The sequence below is a fragment of the Megascapheus bottae genome, chromosome 5 (assembly GCF_031878675.1).
Source record: "Megascapheus bottae isolate mThoBot1 chromosome 5, mThoBot2.hap1, whole genome shotgun sequence".
Taxonomy (NCBI): Eukaryota; Metazoa; Chordata; class Mammalia; order Rodentia; family Geomyidae; genus Megascapheus; species Megascapheus bottae.
The window spans coordinates 63641602-63663164 of NC_143513.1; the positions used below are offsets into that span (position 1 = coordinate 63641602).

At 36.1% G+C, this 21563-nt stretch overlaps 1 protein-coding gene across 8 annotated transcripts in view; it reads right to left on the reverse strand.

The window, feature by feature from the left end:
- Positions 1 to 21563, reverse strand: part of Cadps2 (calcium dependent secretion activator 2) — a 426292-nt gene that overhangs the window by 304229 nt on the left and 100500 nt on the right. For all 8 annotated transcript variants that reach the window (XM_090333225.1, XM_090333224.1, XM_090333226.1 and 5 more), the window contains exon 2: positions 8732 to 8845. In XM_090333225.1, coding sequence (XP_090189351.1) covers positions 8732 to 8845 — 114 coding nt within the window. The remainder of the gene's footprint in view (positions 1 to 8731; positions 8846 to 21563) is intronic.

Consider the following 21563-nt stretch of genomic DNA (forward strand, 5'->3'; position numbering starts at 1 on the left):
CTGCCTTCCCACTTCCTTTCATCAGCCATATATGGAATGGTCAGGTAATCAAGTGTACTTTTCTCCATTGCTAAATAGCCAAATATGTATAGGGAATTTTAATGAAATAGGACATAAATGTTAAGAACTGAATGAAACATGGTTGCAACAAGGCCTTTCCAATCTTAAGCATTACCACATGAGATTTAAAGCCAAAACACTACAGAACAGAGAAATTGAAGCCCTGACCACTGAGAATAGCTGCCTCTAAGAGAATATCTGACTTTGAACTCTGGCCATCAGCTGGTCGATGACAAAATTGAATAGAGATCATAGAAGTAACCTGTTTTTTCAGGCAGAGAAAACGTGTTCAAAATCAGTGGACTCTATTCTGATCTCCCCTCCAGTCTGGATGCTATGGGTTTAGATATGTGAGACTGTGGTAGACTTCTAAGGAGACTAGTGGAAAGATGTTAGGTCAAATGGACATTTCAGTTAATTCTCAAGAGTCTTAAACTAAGAAAAGCAAGGGTGACCCCTTTGCCTCGCTCTGATATACTATCTTCTTATGTTGTCTCTCTGCCAACCACAATGCCATCTTCCGCCTAGGCCCCATAACGGCACAAAAAAGAAAAAAAATATGTGTAACAGAAAATATAAGTATTAAAATCATGTGTCACCTAAATGTTAATAATGAATTAAATATTTTGTAGGTGCTTTCTAATTTTGAAGCAAAGCACTATTTTTCAACTCTTCATTGATTGAGTTGACTAGCAATAAAAGTAATGAGCATCATAACAAAGGTATCAAACAAAGATATGAATAAACTCTTAGACATTAATGGTATATCAGTTAAAATACAACATATTTAATTAAAATAAGAACTAGTTATTATTTTATCAGAAACTGAGAGGAGAAATCAAATATTTGGGGACAAAATTAGATACCTGAAATAACAGTATGCTAATATAAATATATATAAGTATATATCCCTAAATATACAATGATAATAAAGTTTTGGACAGGGAAAATACAAAAGATGTCCTCACTGGTGTATATACATGGGAAATTTCATGATCTTCTAAATCCTTAAGGAGTTGGTGGCACAAGCTCATAACCCTTGCTACTCAGAAGCTGAAATCTGAGAAATGCAGTTGAAAACCAGCACACATAGGAAACTCCCTGAGACTCTTGTTTAAACTAGCCACTAGAAAGCCAGAAGCAGAGGTGTGGCTCAAATGATAAAGTGCCAGCCTTCAGTGAAAAATCAAAGGAATAGTCCCCTTGCACTGAATTCAAGGCAGGGTACTGGCACAAAACAAAACCAATATATCTCTAGAGGGTGAGTCAGCTAAACATTGACCAATTTTCATTGATTAGATATTTGTAAGAGTCCCGTCACACATCAATCACCCAGAAGACATACCAAGTAAAATTCACTATTGCTATTTTAAACACAATTAAGTTTATTGACACGAAGCTGGGTTTTTGCTATATTAAACAATGGAAAATATTAGTACTTGTATATGATTCATGTAAAAAGTATCATGTGTAACCCCACTCATCACAGCTTCAGGAGAATTTAATACAGCGTCACTATACAGTCTTTCACCTCTACGTATGTAGCAGGAGGTGCAGTATCTAATTAAGTTTCGTCAACACGGAAAGGAAAAATGGCAGTTCGGTCATTGCTGCATTCTAATCTAAGGAAGAGTCAGAAGCATTTTAGTGACTCACGTCTGTAAATCTGTTTGTCCCAGAAGACTGTAACCTTGTCTCACTTCATCTTTACATTTCCATGATATGAGATAGTTCCTGACTAGCACTTAAAGCCTTGCTTAATTAGAAAAAGTCTTCATCACAAACCAATTAAGAACCTAAGCTTAGTGTCTACTATGTATGCAGTACGGGATAAACTATGTATAAAAATTTCAGGCATTTAATCAGTTCAAGCTTAAAAAAAAAAACAGCTGTCTTTATTCAAGACACCAAATCTTAACTTACCAGTTCATCATTCTACAATCCAAACAACTTCTGAAGATAAGATGTTGAAAAATTAAAGAACATATAGTTCATTAATGAAAGAGTAATTGTTTTTTTTTTTTTTTTGCCAGTTCTGGGGCTTGAACTTAGGGCTTGGGCACTGTCTTAGGACCCTTTTTTGCTCAAGGCTAGCACTTTGCCACTTGATCCACAGCATCACTTCTGGCTTTGTGTGTGTTTGTGTGTGTGTGTGTGTGTGTGTGTGTGTGTGTGTGTGTGTATGTATGTGTGTATGTGTGCACGCATGTGTCTGATACTGAGGAATCAAATCCAGGGCTTTGCATGCACAAAGACCTGGATTCGATTACTCAGTATCACATACATAAAAAAAAGCTGGAAATGGTATTGAGGCTCAAGTGGTAGAGCTCTAGCCTTGCGGGGGGGGTGGGGGTGGGTGGAGAAAAAAGAAGCCAAGTGCTCAGGCACTGAGTCCAAGCCCAGAACTGACAAAAAAAAATCTATACCCCAAATGTGTTTTCTCATCAGATATCTGTAGCAGAGGTACTACTGGTCTTCAGTCCTGTGGTCTTCAGGACACCTCAGGGTGCTTGAACATCGTAATGAGAATTGAAACAATGGCTTAAATTTAGAGTCCTAGAAAATTAAGAGGTGGAGAAATTAGGACTTAAAGCCAGCCTAGGTATGTGAGGCTCCATCTTGACCAATGGCTGGGTGAACTTGCACTTGCCTGTCATCTTAACTGGTGAGGCACTAATTTAGACCTATTTTGTAAATAGCTAAATGCAAATCTGCTGCAAGAATGGCTCAAATGATATTGTTTCTGCCTCACAAGAGCATGGCCCCAGGCTCAAACCTTAGTACTATTCCCCATAATAATAGAAGGCTTATCTCTTTGTTGATGCTGAATTTAGTTAAGGAACCATGAGAATTTGTCTCCCTAGTGGTTAAAGACACCATGCTCAAGATTATAAGAATGCATTTTCCAGAAGAGGTTTATCTTTGTGATTGTTATTCTTAATGTTCTATGTGAAGCTGTTTCTTTTTTCTTCTTTTCTCCTTCAGGTTTATCTCTTGTTACTGTATCTCACTTTGGTACTTGGTATACAGTATATATAGGTTTGTTTATTTGAAAATGGGAAGGTAAGAGAAAAACAAGATGAATGGGAGGGGATGGGGAAAGGGAAAGTGGGAGAAAAACATGAAAAGAGGTAACAATGTTCAAGAAATAATATACCCACTACCTGATGAATGTGTCTGCAACCCCTCTCTACATCACCCCAACAATAAAATAAAATAAAATAACAAGAGAAAGGCACAACAATGAGCACTTCAGATCTGTGAGTAATGTGTATGTGAACAAAATTCTCCAATGTGTGCATTAGACAGTTTTCTTGTCTAATGCAGGTGAGTGTACAAAGCATACATGCAATGCAGCATTAAAACTGATGCCAAAAAAAGAAACATGAATCTCAGACATGAAGTCATTTCCTAGGATCTTACGGAATACTTAATTTCAAATGCCTCCTTAGAATATAAGAAACATGATGTGAACTCAAATAGCTAATAGCTAATATCAAAGATAATAAATAAAATGTGAGATGAAGAACTTGGTGCAAATTTAAAACCTCACTTTTCATTACTGCTTACTGGATCTCAACTATAAATGTGTTGACCTTTTTTTCCTTTAATCCCTTCCTGCCACAGGCTGCCAATCTTGGTTTATTTATTTAGTTATGGATCATCTATAAATAAGGCCTGTTCCATAGCCTTATTTCTAAGTTTAGAAAGAGATTTGTGAGAGGTTAAACATCCCCTGAAATATGAAAAGCAAATCTATTGCAATGTGAAACGACAAGAAATTTTCACTAAAACATTTCAATGACAATTGTCCCTGATTCTCCTCTCTAACTTGCACATTGAATACTAAATAGTATGGTATTAGATCAAGTCTAAAAGTAATGTTATTATATAGATAAAACAAAATATGGCTCAAAAAGCTTTATTTTCACAAGCCAACTGCATTTGATTTTCAAATAAATACTGGGTTAGGTGTAAGAGAGCAAATCATAAAAAGGGGTTATGCAAACCAAGTGTGGTTAGGGAGAGAGTTGAAGCAGATCTTCCCAATTTCCATTAACAGAAGCTGACTGCTGAAGATAACTTCCCTCACCTTCTGGGCTAAGAATTTGTGTAAGCATTCAAATACCATTCCCTGGAGATCTATTCTGCAGCTACAGTAACAAGTCAAGATCCTTTGGGGTTGTTTTTTACATTTCAATATACAAGAGCAGTTGAGGATGGGACTAAACAAAATGAACTCAAGGACATGGAATCAAAAGGTTTATCTTGGTGATTGTTGTTCTTAGTGCACTATGTGAAGTTTATTTTCTTTTTTTTCCCATTATGTTTAATCACACGTGGTTACTATATCTGACTCTGTTACCTGGTATACTATATATATGTTTATTTGTTTATTTGAAATAAGTAATGAAATGGAGAAAACAAGACGATTGGTATGTGGGGGAAGGGAAGGGAGACAAAAACATGAGAAGGGGGTATTAAGGTTCTAGAAGTAATGCACCCATTATCTGACTAATGTAACTGTAGCCCCTTCATATATTATCCCAACAATTAAAAAAAGAAGTACACAGACAGATTTTTATAACTCTGGGACATTTGTGTAAATAGAAGGAGATTTGAGATAACCTTCCCTGTGTGGGTGTGGGCAAAGTGGTCTACAAAGTGGCAAGTGTCACACCAATGTACATGAATGACCTTTGAATAAAGTCCATCACAAAGCTACTAATACAAGAGAGGTGAGAGCTGAATACAAAAGGGTCTGGGGAAATCCAGGGCAAATCACTGTCATCATTGACTCCTAGAGAAGAAAATGAATCCAACAAAAGTAGAGTATAGTCTCCCCATACAATTACACTATGTTTTTCATTTCTACTAGACCAAGAAATAACACGAAGTAGGAAGAGATACAAAAATGTATTCATATTTGCATTTGGTTATTTGAAATTGGATAGGGAAGGGGGAAAAACAAGATGAGGGGTGGGGGCCGGGGGGAGGGAAATGGGGACCAAGACATGTGAAAGGGTATCAATGTATGTGAATGGCACCTTCAATCTGGCAAATATCATGTAACCCTTCTATTAATTACAATAAAAATATATAAAAAAACAAAAATGGATTCACTATCTAAAAATTCAATGCAATACCCATCAGTATCCCAATGTCATTCTTCAATAAAATAGAGGAAGCAATCCAAAAATTCATATAGAATAGTAAAAGACCCTGTATAGCCAAAACTATCCTTAGCAGAAAGAACAGTGCTGTAGGAATATCAATACCAAACTTTGGATACTATTACAGAACTATAGTAATAAAAACATCTTGGTATTGGCACAAGAACAGTCCTGGGGACCAATGGAATAAAACTGAAGACCCAGAGAGCTGGGAGCTTGGTTTAGTGGTAGAGTGCTTGCCTAGCATACACTAAATCCTGGTTTCCATTCCTTGGTACCACATACACAGAAAAAGCTGGAAATGATGCTGTGGCTGAAGTGGTAGAGCTCTAGCCTTGAGAAAGCCCAAAGACAGTGCTCAGGCCCTGAGTTCAAGCCCCAGGACTGGCAAAAAAAGAACTGAAGACCCAGGAATCAATCCAAAGATCAGGCCACCTAATTTTCTTTTTTTTTCATATTTTTATTGTAATTAATAGAAGGGTTACATGATATTTGCCAGATAGAAGGTGCATTAATTCACATACATTGAAAAGTCTTCCTATATTATAAGTATACAACAGATGATTACATTTTCAGAGCCATTTTTCTGTTGACATTGGTATTGCCTTCTTTTATAAAATAAATTCTACCCTACTGTAATGCAGCCCATTCAATACTCTGAAAACTTTTTGCTCTTTTTAGTTGTTCCTTAGATTCTCTAACAAAACATACATTACTTCTATTAGAACATTTAAAAATGCATTGTCCAAACAGAAAACAAGTTCCAAAATTTTACAACAGTTGTAAAAAAAATGCAACAAAGAATCAAAACTCAAACTCTGTCTTTTGAGATTAAAATACTTATAAATTTCATATTAAAAGAAAATAATATTGAAAATAAATTTTCTAATGTATTTGAAGAATTCTCTTTTCTTTCATTATACAAGGGAAAACATGAGCATTCATTGTTTTGCTGTTTGGGGTTCTCAAATAGTTTATTAAATAAAAGTATTACAGAAAAGGAATGTTTTATAAAAAATCTCATTATTGAAACCTGCACACAAATTCATATTAAATATTTAGTATTAGTGCTATGCAACATTTGATCTTTGAGATGTGCTTTAAGTTCAGATGCTTAGATCATTTGCATTAGATTCTATTTAATGTGAAAAGTTGAAATATTTCTTCCTTTTTCTTTCTTTTCTTTGATGCCAGTCCTGGGGCTTGAACTTAGGGCCTCAGTGCTGTCCCTCAAACTTCTTTTGCCCAAGGTTAATGCTCTACCACTTGAGCCATAGTTCCACTTTTGATTTTTTGTTGTTGTTGTTTTTGTTTTTGGTAGTTCACTGGAGATAAGAGACTCATGGACTTCCCTGCCTGGCTAATTTCAATCTACAACTCAGATCTCAGTCCATAGCAGTTAGGATTGCAACAGTCACCATTACCAGGACTTTTTTTGTTGTTTTTCTTCAAGGAAAATTTTTTTAATTTATTTTTATTTTTTAATTCTCTTAATTGTATTTTATCGTTGGGGTGATGTATAGGTTACAATTACATTTGTCAAGTTGTAGCTACATTACTTCTGGAACATTTATACCCTTTCCCATGATCTTCTTCCACTTAACACTCCCCTCACTCCCAATTATTGTTTCCCTTCCCTATTTCAAATAAACAAATAAATGTATATATAAATAAATGTATTTATAAATAAATGTATATAATATACAATGCCAATTAATTTCTATGCTGTATTTCTATAGTCTTGAATATGAAGCTTTGGGTTTTGCTTTAACACACAGCAAAAATATAAATCTCTCCCTTTCTTCCTTCCTTCCTTCTTTCCTTTCTTCCTTTCTTCTTCCTTCCTTCCTTCCTTCCTTCCTTCCTTCCCTGCTTTTTTCTTATTAAGATTCACAGCCTGACTTTACCTTGGAAAAATGAAGTTTTTCAATTTTACAAGATATATGGCAGGCCACGAGTTTGCCTACCTGTAGAGTGCTTGCCTAGTACGCACAAAGCCCTGGGTTTAATTCCTTGGTTACCACTTACACAGAAAAGGCTAAGAGTGGTGTTGTAGTGCAAGTGGTAGAGCACTAGCCTTGAGGAAAGCCCAAGGACTGTGCCCAGGCCCTGAGTTCCAAGCCCAGGACTGGCAAAAGAAAAAAATATGTAAGACAGAATTGATAGGTAGTTATACAGACATCTACCATTGCCACTCAATTTTCTTTTTATATATACCTAACAAGCTGTACTTCTATACATTCTTTTTAATGTTTATTCTACTTTTTAGTCTCAATCCTTTCAACCTTCTTACCCTTCCCTCTCTACCCATCCTTTCCCTCACTTTTTTGAATTTTATAGAATATACATTGAATTTGAAATGCATTTGCTCCCTGACTTCCCTTACTAATCCATTTGGCCAAGAGGGTTAAAGTACACATTCCTGGAGATGTACCAGGGAACTTCTGATGAACCCATACTATTCCCAAATTACAAACCCCATTAAGTAGATATATTGCTCATACATAAAAATATCCCTGTCACAGGGTAGCTTGTACCATGTTGTCTCCTGTTTCCCAATTTCTACGTATTTACTGTGTGATTGCATGTTATTCTTCTTCAGCTGAAAGGTTAAAAGCCCATGCACAATGGAAGGATCTGGTTCCCAATGGCTCTGAAAGGCTTAAGAAGTAAAAGGCAGCCTTTCCAACTTAACACCTATTGGCAACTCACTGAAGTCATTAATGCCTGTGTGTGAAAAGTGGTGCACATAGGAAATCCACAAAGGATTCCTGGTGAGCTCACAAGCTAAACCAGAAGAAATGGCAAGACAGAACTGGTGGTATCATTCCTTCCAGAAGAAAAGATATTCAGTTTCTCCTGTTGAAATTAGTTACTGGCTTTAATCTAAAGCTTAGGCAACAAAACAGAATAAGATAGCCATTTACTATTTGAATTCCCGATTAGAAAGGATAATTTAGCCATGCAGTCCTGAAGATAGCTACATTCAACTGTATCAATCATTGCCAGAAGATTTTTCTAAATAGTTTACTTCTCTAAAGAAATGAATAATTTCCAATTCTGTTTATCTCTCAAAGCCAGGCTATGGAATTAAAGAGTTTTTAAATTGGAAAATAAAAGCAACAATGTTTTAAGAAGGTGACAAATGCACAAACCTTTTATACCAGGGTGGGTTTTTTTGGTATTAAAAAAAATTTTTTAGTAGTTGCTTAAAGGAGTTCAACATCTGTTTATGAGTACAATGCATCTTGATCAATGTCTCTTCCCTTCATTCTCCCAAATCTCTTACAAATCCACTCTTGAAATTATCTAGTCACATTTTCACATAAATACATTGAGTATTATGACTGTATTTGCAACCTTTTTTCTCTCCATTTATTTTTTCTCCCCCCTCCCCTTGACCATGTATTTGTGATTTAGATCTAACTATAGAGTTAGAAAGTAATCAAACAATCTTTCAAAAAGCATCACAATGCCCTAAAGTTCCTGAAGCTCACCTCATAATAACTCCGAACAGCATTGCAGAATGCTTCATCAGCTATAATTTGGGTTTCCCCATTGAGGAAGGCCTGGAACCGTTCTTTTAGCAACTGTAGTTGTTGTTTGTTAAGCTGCAAAGAAAAATGAGAACTAACTTGATACCTGAAGCAGTACATAGGTAGGATGCTTATTAAAAGTTACATATGCTGTATGTATATTAGATTTGTATTCACAGTCAGTTGTATGGAAAAGAAAAATGAAAAGTAAAATATTATTCTTACACTTTATGGTTCAACACTTAAATATGTATTAGCATAAACTAATTGTAGAATGAGATTAAACTGTGATATTTGCAACTTTCACATAATGTAGTTTGATCAAATTCACCCCACTTACCTTTTCTTCTTCTTCTTTTTTCTTTCTTTCCTTTTTTTTTTTTTTTTTTTTTTTTTGCTAGTCCTGGGCTTGAGCTCAGGGCCTGAGCACTGTCCTTGGAGACTTTCTCAAGGCCAGAGCTCTACCACTTGAGCCTCGAACCTGGGTCTTTATGTATGCTAGACAAGCACTCTACCACTAGGCCAAACTCCCAGCACCTTCCCTTTTTTTTTAATGTTCAAGATGGGAACTTGACTTGGTACCAGATGTTTTCACTCACTGGCTAGTTGTATACCAACAAAGCCATGCCTCCAAGCTCACATGATTTTTTTCTTGCCCCCTTCTTTGTAAGCAGTTCTTTGGTGGGTATAAATTATTTTCATACATATAATATGCTTTTATAATATTCACCCACTGTCACCCTGTATTTTCCCCTTCTTGCCACTTACTGACTACTGTAATCCACATAAACCCATTATTTTTTATAGACTGAGACATTGCATAGAACGTAAAACAAAATATTTGTATTTCTGAGATTGGTAATATCTTTTAATATAACAATCTCCAGTTCTATCAATTATCCTACAAGTGACAAATTTCCCATTTTTATTCCGAATAAAAATATCCCATTATACATATATGGCACATTTGACTTATCTAGTCCTTAGGTACTGAACACATAAGCTGGTTCCATATCTTAGCTACTGTACATAGTGTTGTTATAAGCAGGAGTATGCAGGTATCTCTCTTCTATGCTGATTTATATTTCTTCAGATATAATCTTAGGAAGGTACAGTAAAGTCCTTTGGTAATTCTACATTTAGTTTTACGAGGAAACACTATTCTGACTGTATATGGGTAGCATATTTGCATTTCCACCAACAATATAGAAGGGTGTTTTTCCCCAACAGTCATATCAGTCTTTGTTGTTTCTTAACTTCGGAAATTCTGACCAAAGTAAGAATCTCAGTCAGTTTGTATTTGCATTTTCTTTATGGATAAGAGCACTGAAATATTTTATTAGCCATCTTGTACTTCCTTGAAGAAATATCTATTCAATTCATTTTCCCATTTATTACTTGGATTCTTTGTTCTTTTGCTCTTCAATTTATTGACTTAAAAAGTATTCTCAATATTAATCCTTTGATAAATAGTTTGCAAAGATTTTACCCCATTCTTCACATTGTCTCTTGATTCTGAAGACTGGTTCTTTTGATGTGCGAAGGCTTGTGAAAATGACTATATTACTGAAAGCATTCTACAGATTCAGTACAATTTCTAAGAAAATCCCATGCCATTTTTCACTGACATGAAAAAAAAAACTAAAGATTTACTTGGAAGCATAACAAGTCAATCCTAGGGATGTGGTTTGGGGAGAAAGACCAATGCTAAGAGTATACAATACCCAATTTCAACTTATACTCCATACATCGTGATACTGGCACAAAAACAGGCAGGGAGACCAATGGAACAGAATTGAAAACTCAGAAATAAACCCACATAGCTATGACGATTTGATCTTTGACATGGAAGGAAGGAAAAGCTTGATATCTTCAGGGAGAAGACTGAAAGTGGAGCATTGTCTCTCACCTTGTATAAAAATAACCCTTCTACAAATTACTCCAACAATAAAATACAATAAAAATGTTTTTTTGGAACTTAAAAGTAAAACCTGAGACTTTGAAAGCACTATGGGAAAAACATTGTTATATACGCACAGGCCATTATTTCTAAATATGATTCTTATTGTTCCAAATGTAAGATCAAGAATTGTCAAATGGGATGGTATCGAATTAAAACTATGACTTTACTTTGAAAGCTTCCGACATTATTTCCTTGAATTGATAGAGAGATGGAGTCCAAATTTCTATCCAAGGTAGATTTTTCATCATTAGCATCTCAATCTCTTTCAGGGAGAGAGGAAAGCTAAAATTTGATCAGACTTATTACTATTGTACAAAACTGTCAACTGTCTGATTTTTTTTTAAAAAGCAGAGAGAGTAATTAATCTCCAAATGATTGGAACAAAGGGGGGGAATGACAAGAGGAGTGCCACTGAGTAAGATTCATTGTGCTCATAAACTGACATGTTCAACTTAGACCTCTTTGTAAAACCCAAGATAATCTTTAAAAAATTAAAAATGAATAGTTAGACAACATATAATCAACAGAGAATAAAATGGCAATGATGTAAAGGATAGAAAGGACCTTGAAAAAGAATCTTCTGGGGGTGGAGGGTAGAGAAGTGGGAGAAAAACATGGGAAGGGGTATCAATGTTCAAGAAGTAATGTACCCACTACCTGATGAATGTAACTATAATCCCTCTATACATCACCCTAACAATAAAGTACAATAAAAATATACAGAGAGAGAAAGAAGGGGTAAAGGAAGGGGTAACATTGTCAAAAATGAATTGTGCTCACTACCTGACGTATGAAATGACAACTCCTCTGTACAATATCTTAATAATAACAATAAAATTATATTTTGTAAAATAAAAGAATAAATGTTGCATGAATAATCCAAAGTTTGGATTATATGTACAATCATACATCCAGGCCTGAGCTGAGATAGATGGGGCATTATAAGCACCTAAATCTAAAAGAGACTAGTGAGATAACCAGTGACAAGTGAGTGCCTCATTAAGCAGCAGATGGATAACCAAATTTCCTTGGGTTCAGTCACCATGATTACTACAAAAGATTCGTTAAATATGCCCTCAATAGACAAGAAGCAAGATAAGCTACTTAAATGTCTAACATTCAATACAAATTGAAAGCAAATTCTTCTTACTACAAACTTATGAAGACTTTCCAAACAGCAGGAAGAGAGTATTAAATCTATGGTGCAGTCTGGAGCGTGTGTCTCTGCAAGGGCACCGCTTATACCCATGATGCTGTGCATCACTGTGGGGACACTCCTTTCACTAGGGCAGTAGGCCATACAGAAGCTTTGTGCTGAAGCTTAACTAGAGCAAGAACAACATTGTTCTGGAAATGATACATATGAAATTGACAAGGAACAACAAAGGAGCAATGTTTCCTTCTAATCATCCTTCTTGTTCTAAAATCTCCAGAGAGATATGAAGCATTTGGAAATATTCCAAGGATGGAATGATTAGAGGATTAGGAGAAAAATCTATTCTTTAGCTTCAAAATCAAAAGGGCTGATGTAAAAATCAGTTTAAATCTAGTAAAAAAAAAAGTGATGGAAATGACTTTCATATTTTAGAGATAAGCTTTTTTATCTGGGAGTTGAACAAAATAATTGATAAATGTATTGGTGGTAACAGACTGAAAAAGAAATGACCTATTGTACCCAGGTCGTTAAGAAAAAACAATTACATACACACACACACACACACACACACACACACACACACACACACACACACAAAACGCTTCTTGCTCTGAAAAATGAAGAAGAGCATTCCCTTTCTTTCCTAAGGTCATTTCCTTCATTTTAAGAAAACCAAACTGAAATGCAGCAACAGCACTATTATATTGCAATAGCAATTTCTATAAGATGAAGAAAACGAAAGCAGGGACCTTTTGTCAGGGCGTGCTAGCAAGAAAGGTCAAGTTCAACTTTAGCTCCCTAAGTGAAGTTCACACCAGGGATGGGATGGAATTGGGTCACTTAATTGTTAGGAGAGAGGCAGCTTAAAGCACTGCAGGTCCCAAGTCCTGGGAGTCTCTAGGGAAGGCTTCACTCTGCAAAGTAAAGTTCCCAGAGAATAATGGAAAGAATATGAACTGGAGAGGATCTTTATGATCATTATTCCCAAATCCCTCACTGAATGAATAAAATATATTCTGCTCAAAACCATGCATTTTTTATTCAATATTCTTATTTCAAGTGTATTTTATTTAAAATTCCCCTAAAGTATTACTTTTGTAATTCTTAGCTCATCAGTACTTCAGTTGTAGCAAAGTAGATGTGGGTAAAGCATTTTCTTCGAAGTTCCCACCAAATTGCTCTAGTTCACGAAACATTCCAGAGACATCTATTTGGCTATTTATCAAATTTCAACTCTTAGAAAGGAATGATTCTACAGGTACATTTCAGAAATAAAATAGGGTCAAATATTACAATCATGTGCACAGTCAATAAATGGCTACCTTATTAATACAGAGAAAAGATCTTTATTTTCTATATTAGAAGAAGATATGAGAGAAAAATTAAATCTAAAACATAGCATTCTCAAACTATCATATATCAAGAGATAAAACAGAGAAAAGTCCAAGAAATTGACCCAAATATGAGCAGAAATGTAAAGAAAAACAATGCAGCATCTTAAAAAAATTAATAATGTGTTTAAGAAAAAATATTAGCATAACTAGCTGGGTGCAATGGCTCCTGCCTGTAATTCTAGCTACTCAGGAGGCTGAATCTGAGGATCACGGTTCAAAGCCAGCCTGGACACTACAAAGCCTGTGAGACTCATCTCCAGTTAATCACCAGAAAACTGGAAAGTTGTACTGTGGCTCATGGGGTAGGGAAGTAGCCTTGATCTGAATAGCTCAAGGATAAGGCCCAGGCCCAGGGTTCAAATCCCATGACTGACAAAAAAAAGAAAAAAAATGAAATAATATTAGCATAAATATCCAGCTCTCTGGAAAAAATAAACTACACCATAGTTCTTAACATTATGCATTAATGGATAAAAATGGATTAAAAATTTCCATATATAAAGTAGAAGTATAAATCTATCAGAAAAATAATTTCTTTAAACATTAGTATGAGAAAGACTTCTAAAACAAAGCAGTAGACTGCCTTTTCTTATAAACATATGCCAACATAGATATAAAAGCCATCAACAAAAACTTTAAAACTATATCCTACAATACATAAAATGAATATATACCACAACCACACAAGATTTGTCCTAGACAGGACTGGTTCAACACTGAAAAATGATTAATTATAATCTATCACGTCAACAAGCTAAAAAAAAAAAAGAAAAATCAGGACTGTCTCTTAATATTGCAAATGAGAGGACCTCAAAGATACATTGATGGATCGTCAGCGAAGGTTCGTGCTATTTAATGACACTATAACCATGGTGCTGTCACAGATCTACTTTAAAGTGACCTCTCAGATTCCATCTGAGCCCAATAAATATAAGTAGACAAATCACTTCTTGTAAACATAAAAATATAATATTGCTTCAATTCAGCCTATTTTAACCTTGCAGTTATAAAAAGTTAAAATCCATTTACTTAGATCTTCATAGTACTATCAAATTATTTCTACATAGCCATTCAAGTATCAGAACACAAGGGCTGGTTTATTTAAGAGACTTTGCCTTTCCTGAGTAAAATTTCTATTTTCTCCAATACATTCAGGGTACATTTTGATTACCTATAAAATATGCATGGCATATAAAGCTAAGTACTTAGCATTTAAGCCCTTTGAAAGCTAAAAGATTAAGAAAACAAAACCCAATAATGAGGTCCCTCTTAAATGTCCTGGTACAATTTTTTTCTCTTCAGACAATGTGGCCAGTACAGAAAAAAAGGGGGAGGGCTACTTCCCACACTGTAAGCACACACTGTCTATTAATTCAGTCTCAAAACCAATTAACTCTTCTTGGCAGTCACATCAACTGACTCACATCTGCTTATAATCAACACAAACTTCTAAAACAGTCTTACATATTCTTTATTAAGCCATGTTTCATCTTGCTAACTTCATTTGGTCCACTGTTCCAGTTGATTATTTTAAAATTCTGATTCTTCCACCCATGTCTACATTGTTCTGCTAATTTGCTTTACCTATTAATGTAATAAAGTGCTGTTCCTATGGACAAGTCATTATAAATGCAAGTCATTATAAAAAACAGTAGACCAGCCCAATCTTGGTACAATGCACACTCCTTCTTTTTGAAAGAAGTCATCAACTGACATTTTGGGGGGAAGGGGATTTTCTTATTTTTTAGCCTTCTTCAATTTTCCCCATATTTTATATTCAGACTTGTGTATTTATCAATGATAGATTATTTTTCAAATATAACTAAAAACACTGACCTGCAGAATTTATCTAATAGATTGTGTGTGTGTGTGTGTGTGTGTGTGTGTGTGTGTGTGTGAGAGAGAGAGAGAGAGACAGAGACAGAGACAGAGAGACAGAGACAGAGAGAGAGACAGAGACACAGAGACACAGAGACACAGAGTGACAGAGAGAGAGAGAGATAGAGAGAGACAGAGACAGAGAAAGACAGAGACAGAGAGTGACAGAGAGAGAGAGGGAGGGAGTTTTCTAGGGTCTGGATGCTTCCTTGAATGTTGTCTTTTGTTGGTGTTTTGGGGGGACAGGTTTTGCGGGGGAGGAGCTGTTGGCTCAAGGCTAATGCTCTACCTCTCAAGCCACAGCTCTACTTCTGGCTTTTTGATGTTTAACTGGAGACAAGGGTCTCACATACTTTCCTATCTGGACCATCTCTGAACAGATGTCAGTCTCCTGAGTAGTATCTCTTAAAAAATTTAAAAGGACATATATACGAGGCCAAAATAGAAGTATATTTTGTAAATAAGTAAATATATATCCAAGAGGCTAGACTTATTAAAAAAAGAATACTACAAGTATAATAATAAGCAAAATTTTGTAGCTACCAGCTTGCTGTGATATTCATAATGGCTGCAATGGGACCAACAAGATTCCAGAACAGAAGGATGTTTTATATTTCTTTGCCAATTTTTTCCAGGAGGATGTCAAATATGCCGCACAGGAAGCCAGCAACTACTGCTGTGTGGATCCCACCCTGACTTGTCACTTCATAAGGCTTTGTGCTCACAGTAAGGGCTGTGAAACATCATTGTAAGCAAAGACCATTACCAATGAGTAGGGGACACTGTATCTTCAGGACTGGAGCTAGGTGTTCACTTTTCTTCCAAACCTCAAAGGTAGAAAGGCAAAGCTTTTTTTTTTCATATATTTTTATTGTACTTAATAGAAGGGTTACATGATATTTGCCAGATAGATGGTGCATTAATTCCCATACATTGCTACCCTTTCACATGTCTTGGTCCCCATTTCCCTCCCCCCGGCCCCCACCCCTCATCTTGTTTTCCCCCATTCCCTATCCAATTTTAAATAACCAAATACAAATATATCCGATATATCAGATAACAAAGTGAGATACTGTAACAACATGAGATAACCAAGGGACAGCAAAAGAGATAAGAGATAACATAGTACCTTAAGAACAACAATCATTCATTATATGGCTTTTGTTTCTATATCCTAGAGATCCTTTCATTTAGCGTCCTACTATATGGCCTTTTGTATCAAGGTTTTGCTCTCTGCTAGGAGAGCCCAAGGTTTCTACTGATTATGACAAATGAGGGAAACCATTGAGCCTAAGTTCCTTTGAGTATGGCTTACTTCACTTAATATGATTTTTTCTAAGTCTTTCCATTTCCTAACAAATGGGGCAATGTCATTCTTTCTGACAGCAGCATAGAATTCCATTGTGTACAAATACCACATCTTGTTGATCCACTCATCAACTAAGGGACATCTGGGTTGGTTCCATATCTTTGCTATGGTAAATAGTGCTGCAATGAACATTGTTGTGCTGGTGGATTTAGTATGTCCTTGTTTCTGGATGATTGGGTAAATGCCAAGTAGTGGAATTGCTGGGTCCTAGGGGAGCTCTATGTTTAGTCTTTTGAGGAACAAGCAAAGCTTTTTCCCTAGGAGGTAAGTTGTCTTACTCTGGGCACATCTGTGTTTGTAAAATGACACAAAGTTATCACCAGAAAGAAAGTTAAAGGATATGCTGTAATTTTTTAATCCCTCTTTCTAACAAAACTCTATCTAAAAATATATGTATCAAACTATTGAAGCAAGTCAGCCACCCGTATCACATGTCTAAAACAACTGTATTAGAAAACAGAAGAGCACAGAATCTCCCTCAACAGCTGCCATAGGTCTGAAAAAGTGAATTAGAAAGTACTAGGAACCACCTAGTTTGTGTGATAAACCCTGTAGGAGACATACATATATTTTACTGGAGTCGTGTACAAGGAACTATTCCGACCCTCTTCCAAAACTCATAAAGACAGGTTGATCATTTAGTATTTCGCATTTTCATATCGGGGATGCTCAACCTATAAAGTCTATGCCAGTAATCCAAAATCTAACATAAATAAAACTGAAATTTGAAACATCTCTGACCCCATGACTCATAATCATATTCCATTCAAGAAAAGGGATATGCAAGCTGTACTTGAGACAGTTAAATTATTCCCATCTAAGAATGCAAATACCAAATTCATCTGACCATACAATCAAATGGCTCATTAAGGATAATGAGAACCCAGTGAAGGAACAAATGATTTCCAGGAAACCAGACTTGCTGAGTTCTGACTACAATGAAATCACATCTATGTCTCACTCAGCTACCACTTAAAAGTCTGACAAAGGCCAAGAGGCCTTATTTGGGGGTTGAAAAATGCAGAAAATGAAAAGTACACACACAGTTGTGCCATCCTGAAAACTAGAGTCTGCTGGGAACCATCAGACAAACTTTCTAGCCAGTGCTTTCCTAACTTAAGAACAGACTGTATCAAGATAGATATGTGATAACTACATTGTAAAAAATTCTTGTAAAGATGATGTACACAGAGGTGATAGTTATATCAGTCAGGGAATGAGTACATTTCTTTTTTTTTTTTGCCAGTCCTGGGCTTGAGCTCAGGGCCTGAGCACTGTCCTTGGATTTTCTCAAGGCTAGAGCTCTACCACTTGAGCCTCAGCACCACTTCCGGCTTTTTTTTCTATGTATGTGGTACTGAGGAATCGAACCCGGGTCTTCATGCATGCTAGGCAAGCACTTTAACCACTAGGCCAAACTCCTGGCCGGAGTACATTTCTTTTTGAACAATGTCATTCCCTCCCTAATTTTTCTTCCAGGCTCTTCCCTCCCTATCCTTCCCTCTCCCACAGATTGTATAGATCATTTTAACATAGTGGCCGGTGAGTATCACTGTTGAATTTGTCCACTCTTTGTCCACCCTATAACTACTCTTTTAAAGAAGTATGATGCTTCCTTGACAAACTTTAATACAGATGTAGAACAACTAGAAACAGTAGCTTATCAACCATTTACTACCTAATGAACACAATTTTTAACTTCTTTACATGGGTAATTTTAGTATCAGTGACCTTCTGTGCGTTAGGGAACCTCCTTGTTTTGCAAATGAGAAAGGTAAGGCCCAGGGAAGTTATGAGGTCTAGATTACAATCTTTAGTTGCTGAGCCCGTAATATCTGGTGTACTTTTACCTATTTGCTACCCTTAGTCCATATTCCACCTGTGCATGAGACCATCAGAACCCTAGCAAAGGCAATTATATGACTACCTGGGATGGAGACGCAAGTATGTTTTTGCTTTTGCCTTCAGAATACCTGCCATTATGTTGCCCCATGCCCTCGTACCTTTGCACACCCTCAGTACTTTGCCTAGAATTTCATTTCACACATTAGGCCCAAACTCTGATCTACAAAATGTCCTGTCACTGCCACTTCTATGACTCATAAACATATCTACCTATATTCTCCTGGTAAATAGTATTTGGTATTGGAAATTTCTCTATAGTAGAAAAAAATTAGCTCTTCACTATTCCTTTCCTGGGCAGTATTTTTTTCATAATGACTGAGCAAAGATTTTAGCACTAAGTAAGTGAGTAGGGCGGAGGAAGCAGAAGCTGGCAAAATTTCCAAGATAGCTTGCATGTTGTCCAAATAATACATTTAGCCAGACTCCGTGGGGTCTAAAGAAGGAGCGAAGGATTTCTTTGTTGAGCTGCAGCATGAGTAACTGTTTTGCAGATGATGTTGTTCTCAGGCAGGAAGAACTTTGTGCCTCAGTACCATCTGGTATTTCATGGCAAGCTTCCCTATGCTGAAGCCGTATTCGCAAGAAGCAGAGATTTTGTGTTTATTATTTAGATGGAAGGATTGAGCAGTAGACAATGGAATGCCCATCTAGAAGCTTAACCATGCTGACTGATTCCCTGCCACATAATAGCCTTTTCCAGATAATAAGTGGTTTGATAAAACAGGGCATAACTAAGCTTTCCTCAGAAATCATTCTTTCTCTTTCTTCTTTCTCTTTTCTTCCTTCCTTTATTTCCTTCCTTTCTCTATTCCTTCCTTTCTCTTTTCTTTCCTTTCTTTCCTTCTGTCTCTTTTCATCTTAGCGTGTCTTTCTCCTTCTTTCCTTCCTTCTTGTTATAGGTAATGGTTGGGGAATAATTATAAGGTAGTAAAGAAACACATCAACAATTATGAAAAAATTTAGCTCCCAAACTGTTTTATATGGTAAGAAATTATGTGCGTTAGATAAGATAACAAAACTTCAGAACTTTTTTTTTAAAGCCAGACTTCCAGATGAGACAGTCAATCCCTCAATCATTAGTTACATAGCCCAATAGCCCTTTAAAGGGTTTGTTACTTTCTGCTAGGGAAATTTGTTGGTTTTGATACTGAAGGCTCCCTTATTTGTAAAAATAAGATCCTATGGTAGCCCAGTATATAAACCCTATTAATCCTTAACCTTAGTTCACAAGCTGACAACCTGTGCCCATGAGAATCCAGCATACCAAGCAATAATTCTCCCCATTATTTGGAAGTTAGAACAGATGCAAAGGAAAGAAGAAGGAAGAGAAAGGAAAGAAAGCAGACAGATGGTCTGGAAAGGAAGGTCTCTAGCATAGGAGAGACAATCGAGAGCATAATATGATGTTGATAATGGAATCTCCATTCTCTGAAGACATAGTGACCAAAACCTTGTTTGGTGTACATTTTCAATTCAAAATCTCATAGGGTATAGTTAAGTCAAAGTTAACTTCTCCAGGAAACTGTTAAATTTCATGTCATACACATACATACTCTCACATTTGAGCATTCTCACATCTCACTGTGTAAGCCTGAAGTCTCCCACATGCTATGCCATGCTCTGACAAACATGACCCCTTAAAGTTGTTATGGATTCTACTTTTATTTTAAACAACGATTTTTCCCATTTTGTGTTTATTTAAGTATCAAATAATTACAGGAAACCTTGCATACACTGACAGGGATGAGTACGACCCAAAAGAAATACAGCTAACATTCAGGAAGAGTTCGCTAATCTTTCTGGCAATATACATCCTCACTTTCTAACACATTACAAATTAAATAAACTTTGATACTTTAAAAGAAATGTTCAAATGCAATTATGATAGAAGAGCAGAAACATATTTCATAGCATGAAACTACTAGTTACAAAGTATCATGAAAATTATAAATCATTTATGTTGCCAGCTACATATTGATCAAAATTTTGTTGTATTTGGGACCAATGAAACAGGCTATTAGAAAGGGCTTGTTTGTCAAAATGTTTAATAAAGTAAAACTGTCAAATGATACAAACTATATTACTTTAGAACATAAACTTTCCAGTACTTATAAATGAAGCACTAAATTTACCATGCTAAATTAAAACTAAAATCCCTGGAAAGTAATGCTGTTTACTGTTTTAAAACACAGAAATAAACTATTGGCAACAAAATTCAGAGTTGTTAAATCTGAGAAGCATTAATAAGAATTATATATATATATATATATATATATTTTAAAATCAGCCATATGTGGTGGCTCATGTCTGTAATGCTACCACTCTGAAGGCTGAGGATAGTGGTTCAAAACCTATCTAGTCTAAAGATTAGAGAGATCCTCATCTCTACCAATAAAAATTAGGATTCAGTGGTATATACATGTAAGTCTAATTATGAAGGGACTGTAATAGGAGGAACATGTCCAGGCTGGCTGTGGTTAAAAGCAAGACCCCAACTTCAAAAATGCTACTTTTGAAATAGCTAGGCGTGGTGGCTCAGGCTTGTAATCTGAGCCTCTTAGGAGGCTCAGATTTGAGGATTGTAGTTTAAAAGGAAACAGGAATTGGTTCTGTGCCTCAAGTGATAGGGCAGTAGCCTTGAGCTGAAGAGCTCAGAGACAGCACCCAGGCCTAAAGTTCAAGCCCCATGACAGATAAAAAAACAAATAGCAAGAGAGAAGCCAGGTATTCAAGAGGCCCATGTTACTTAGGAGAATGAGATCTGAGTATGGTAGTTTGAAGGCAGCCCAGGCAAGGTAAGTCCATGAGTCTCCTCTCCAATTAACCACCAGAAAGACCAGAAGTGGAGCTGTGGCTCCACAAAAGCTCAGGGACAGCACCTGGGGTTCTAAGTTCAATCCCAAGAGTAGTACTAGATAGATAGATAGATAGATAGATAGATAGATAGATAGATAGATAGACAGACAGACAGACAAACAGAAAGACAGACAGAAAGACAGATAGATAGAATGAGCTAAAGATCAGGTAGAGTACATACCTAGCCAGAACAAAGCCTTGAATTCAGACCCCAATACTGGAAACACAAAGAACTATATAAACCAGATCAATATCTATGTTCTATACCTATA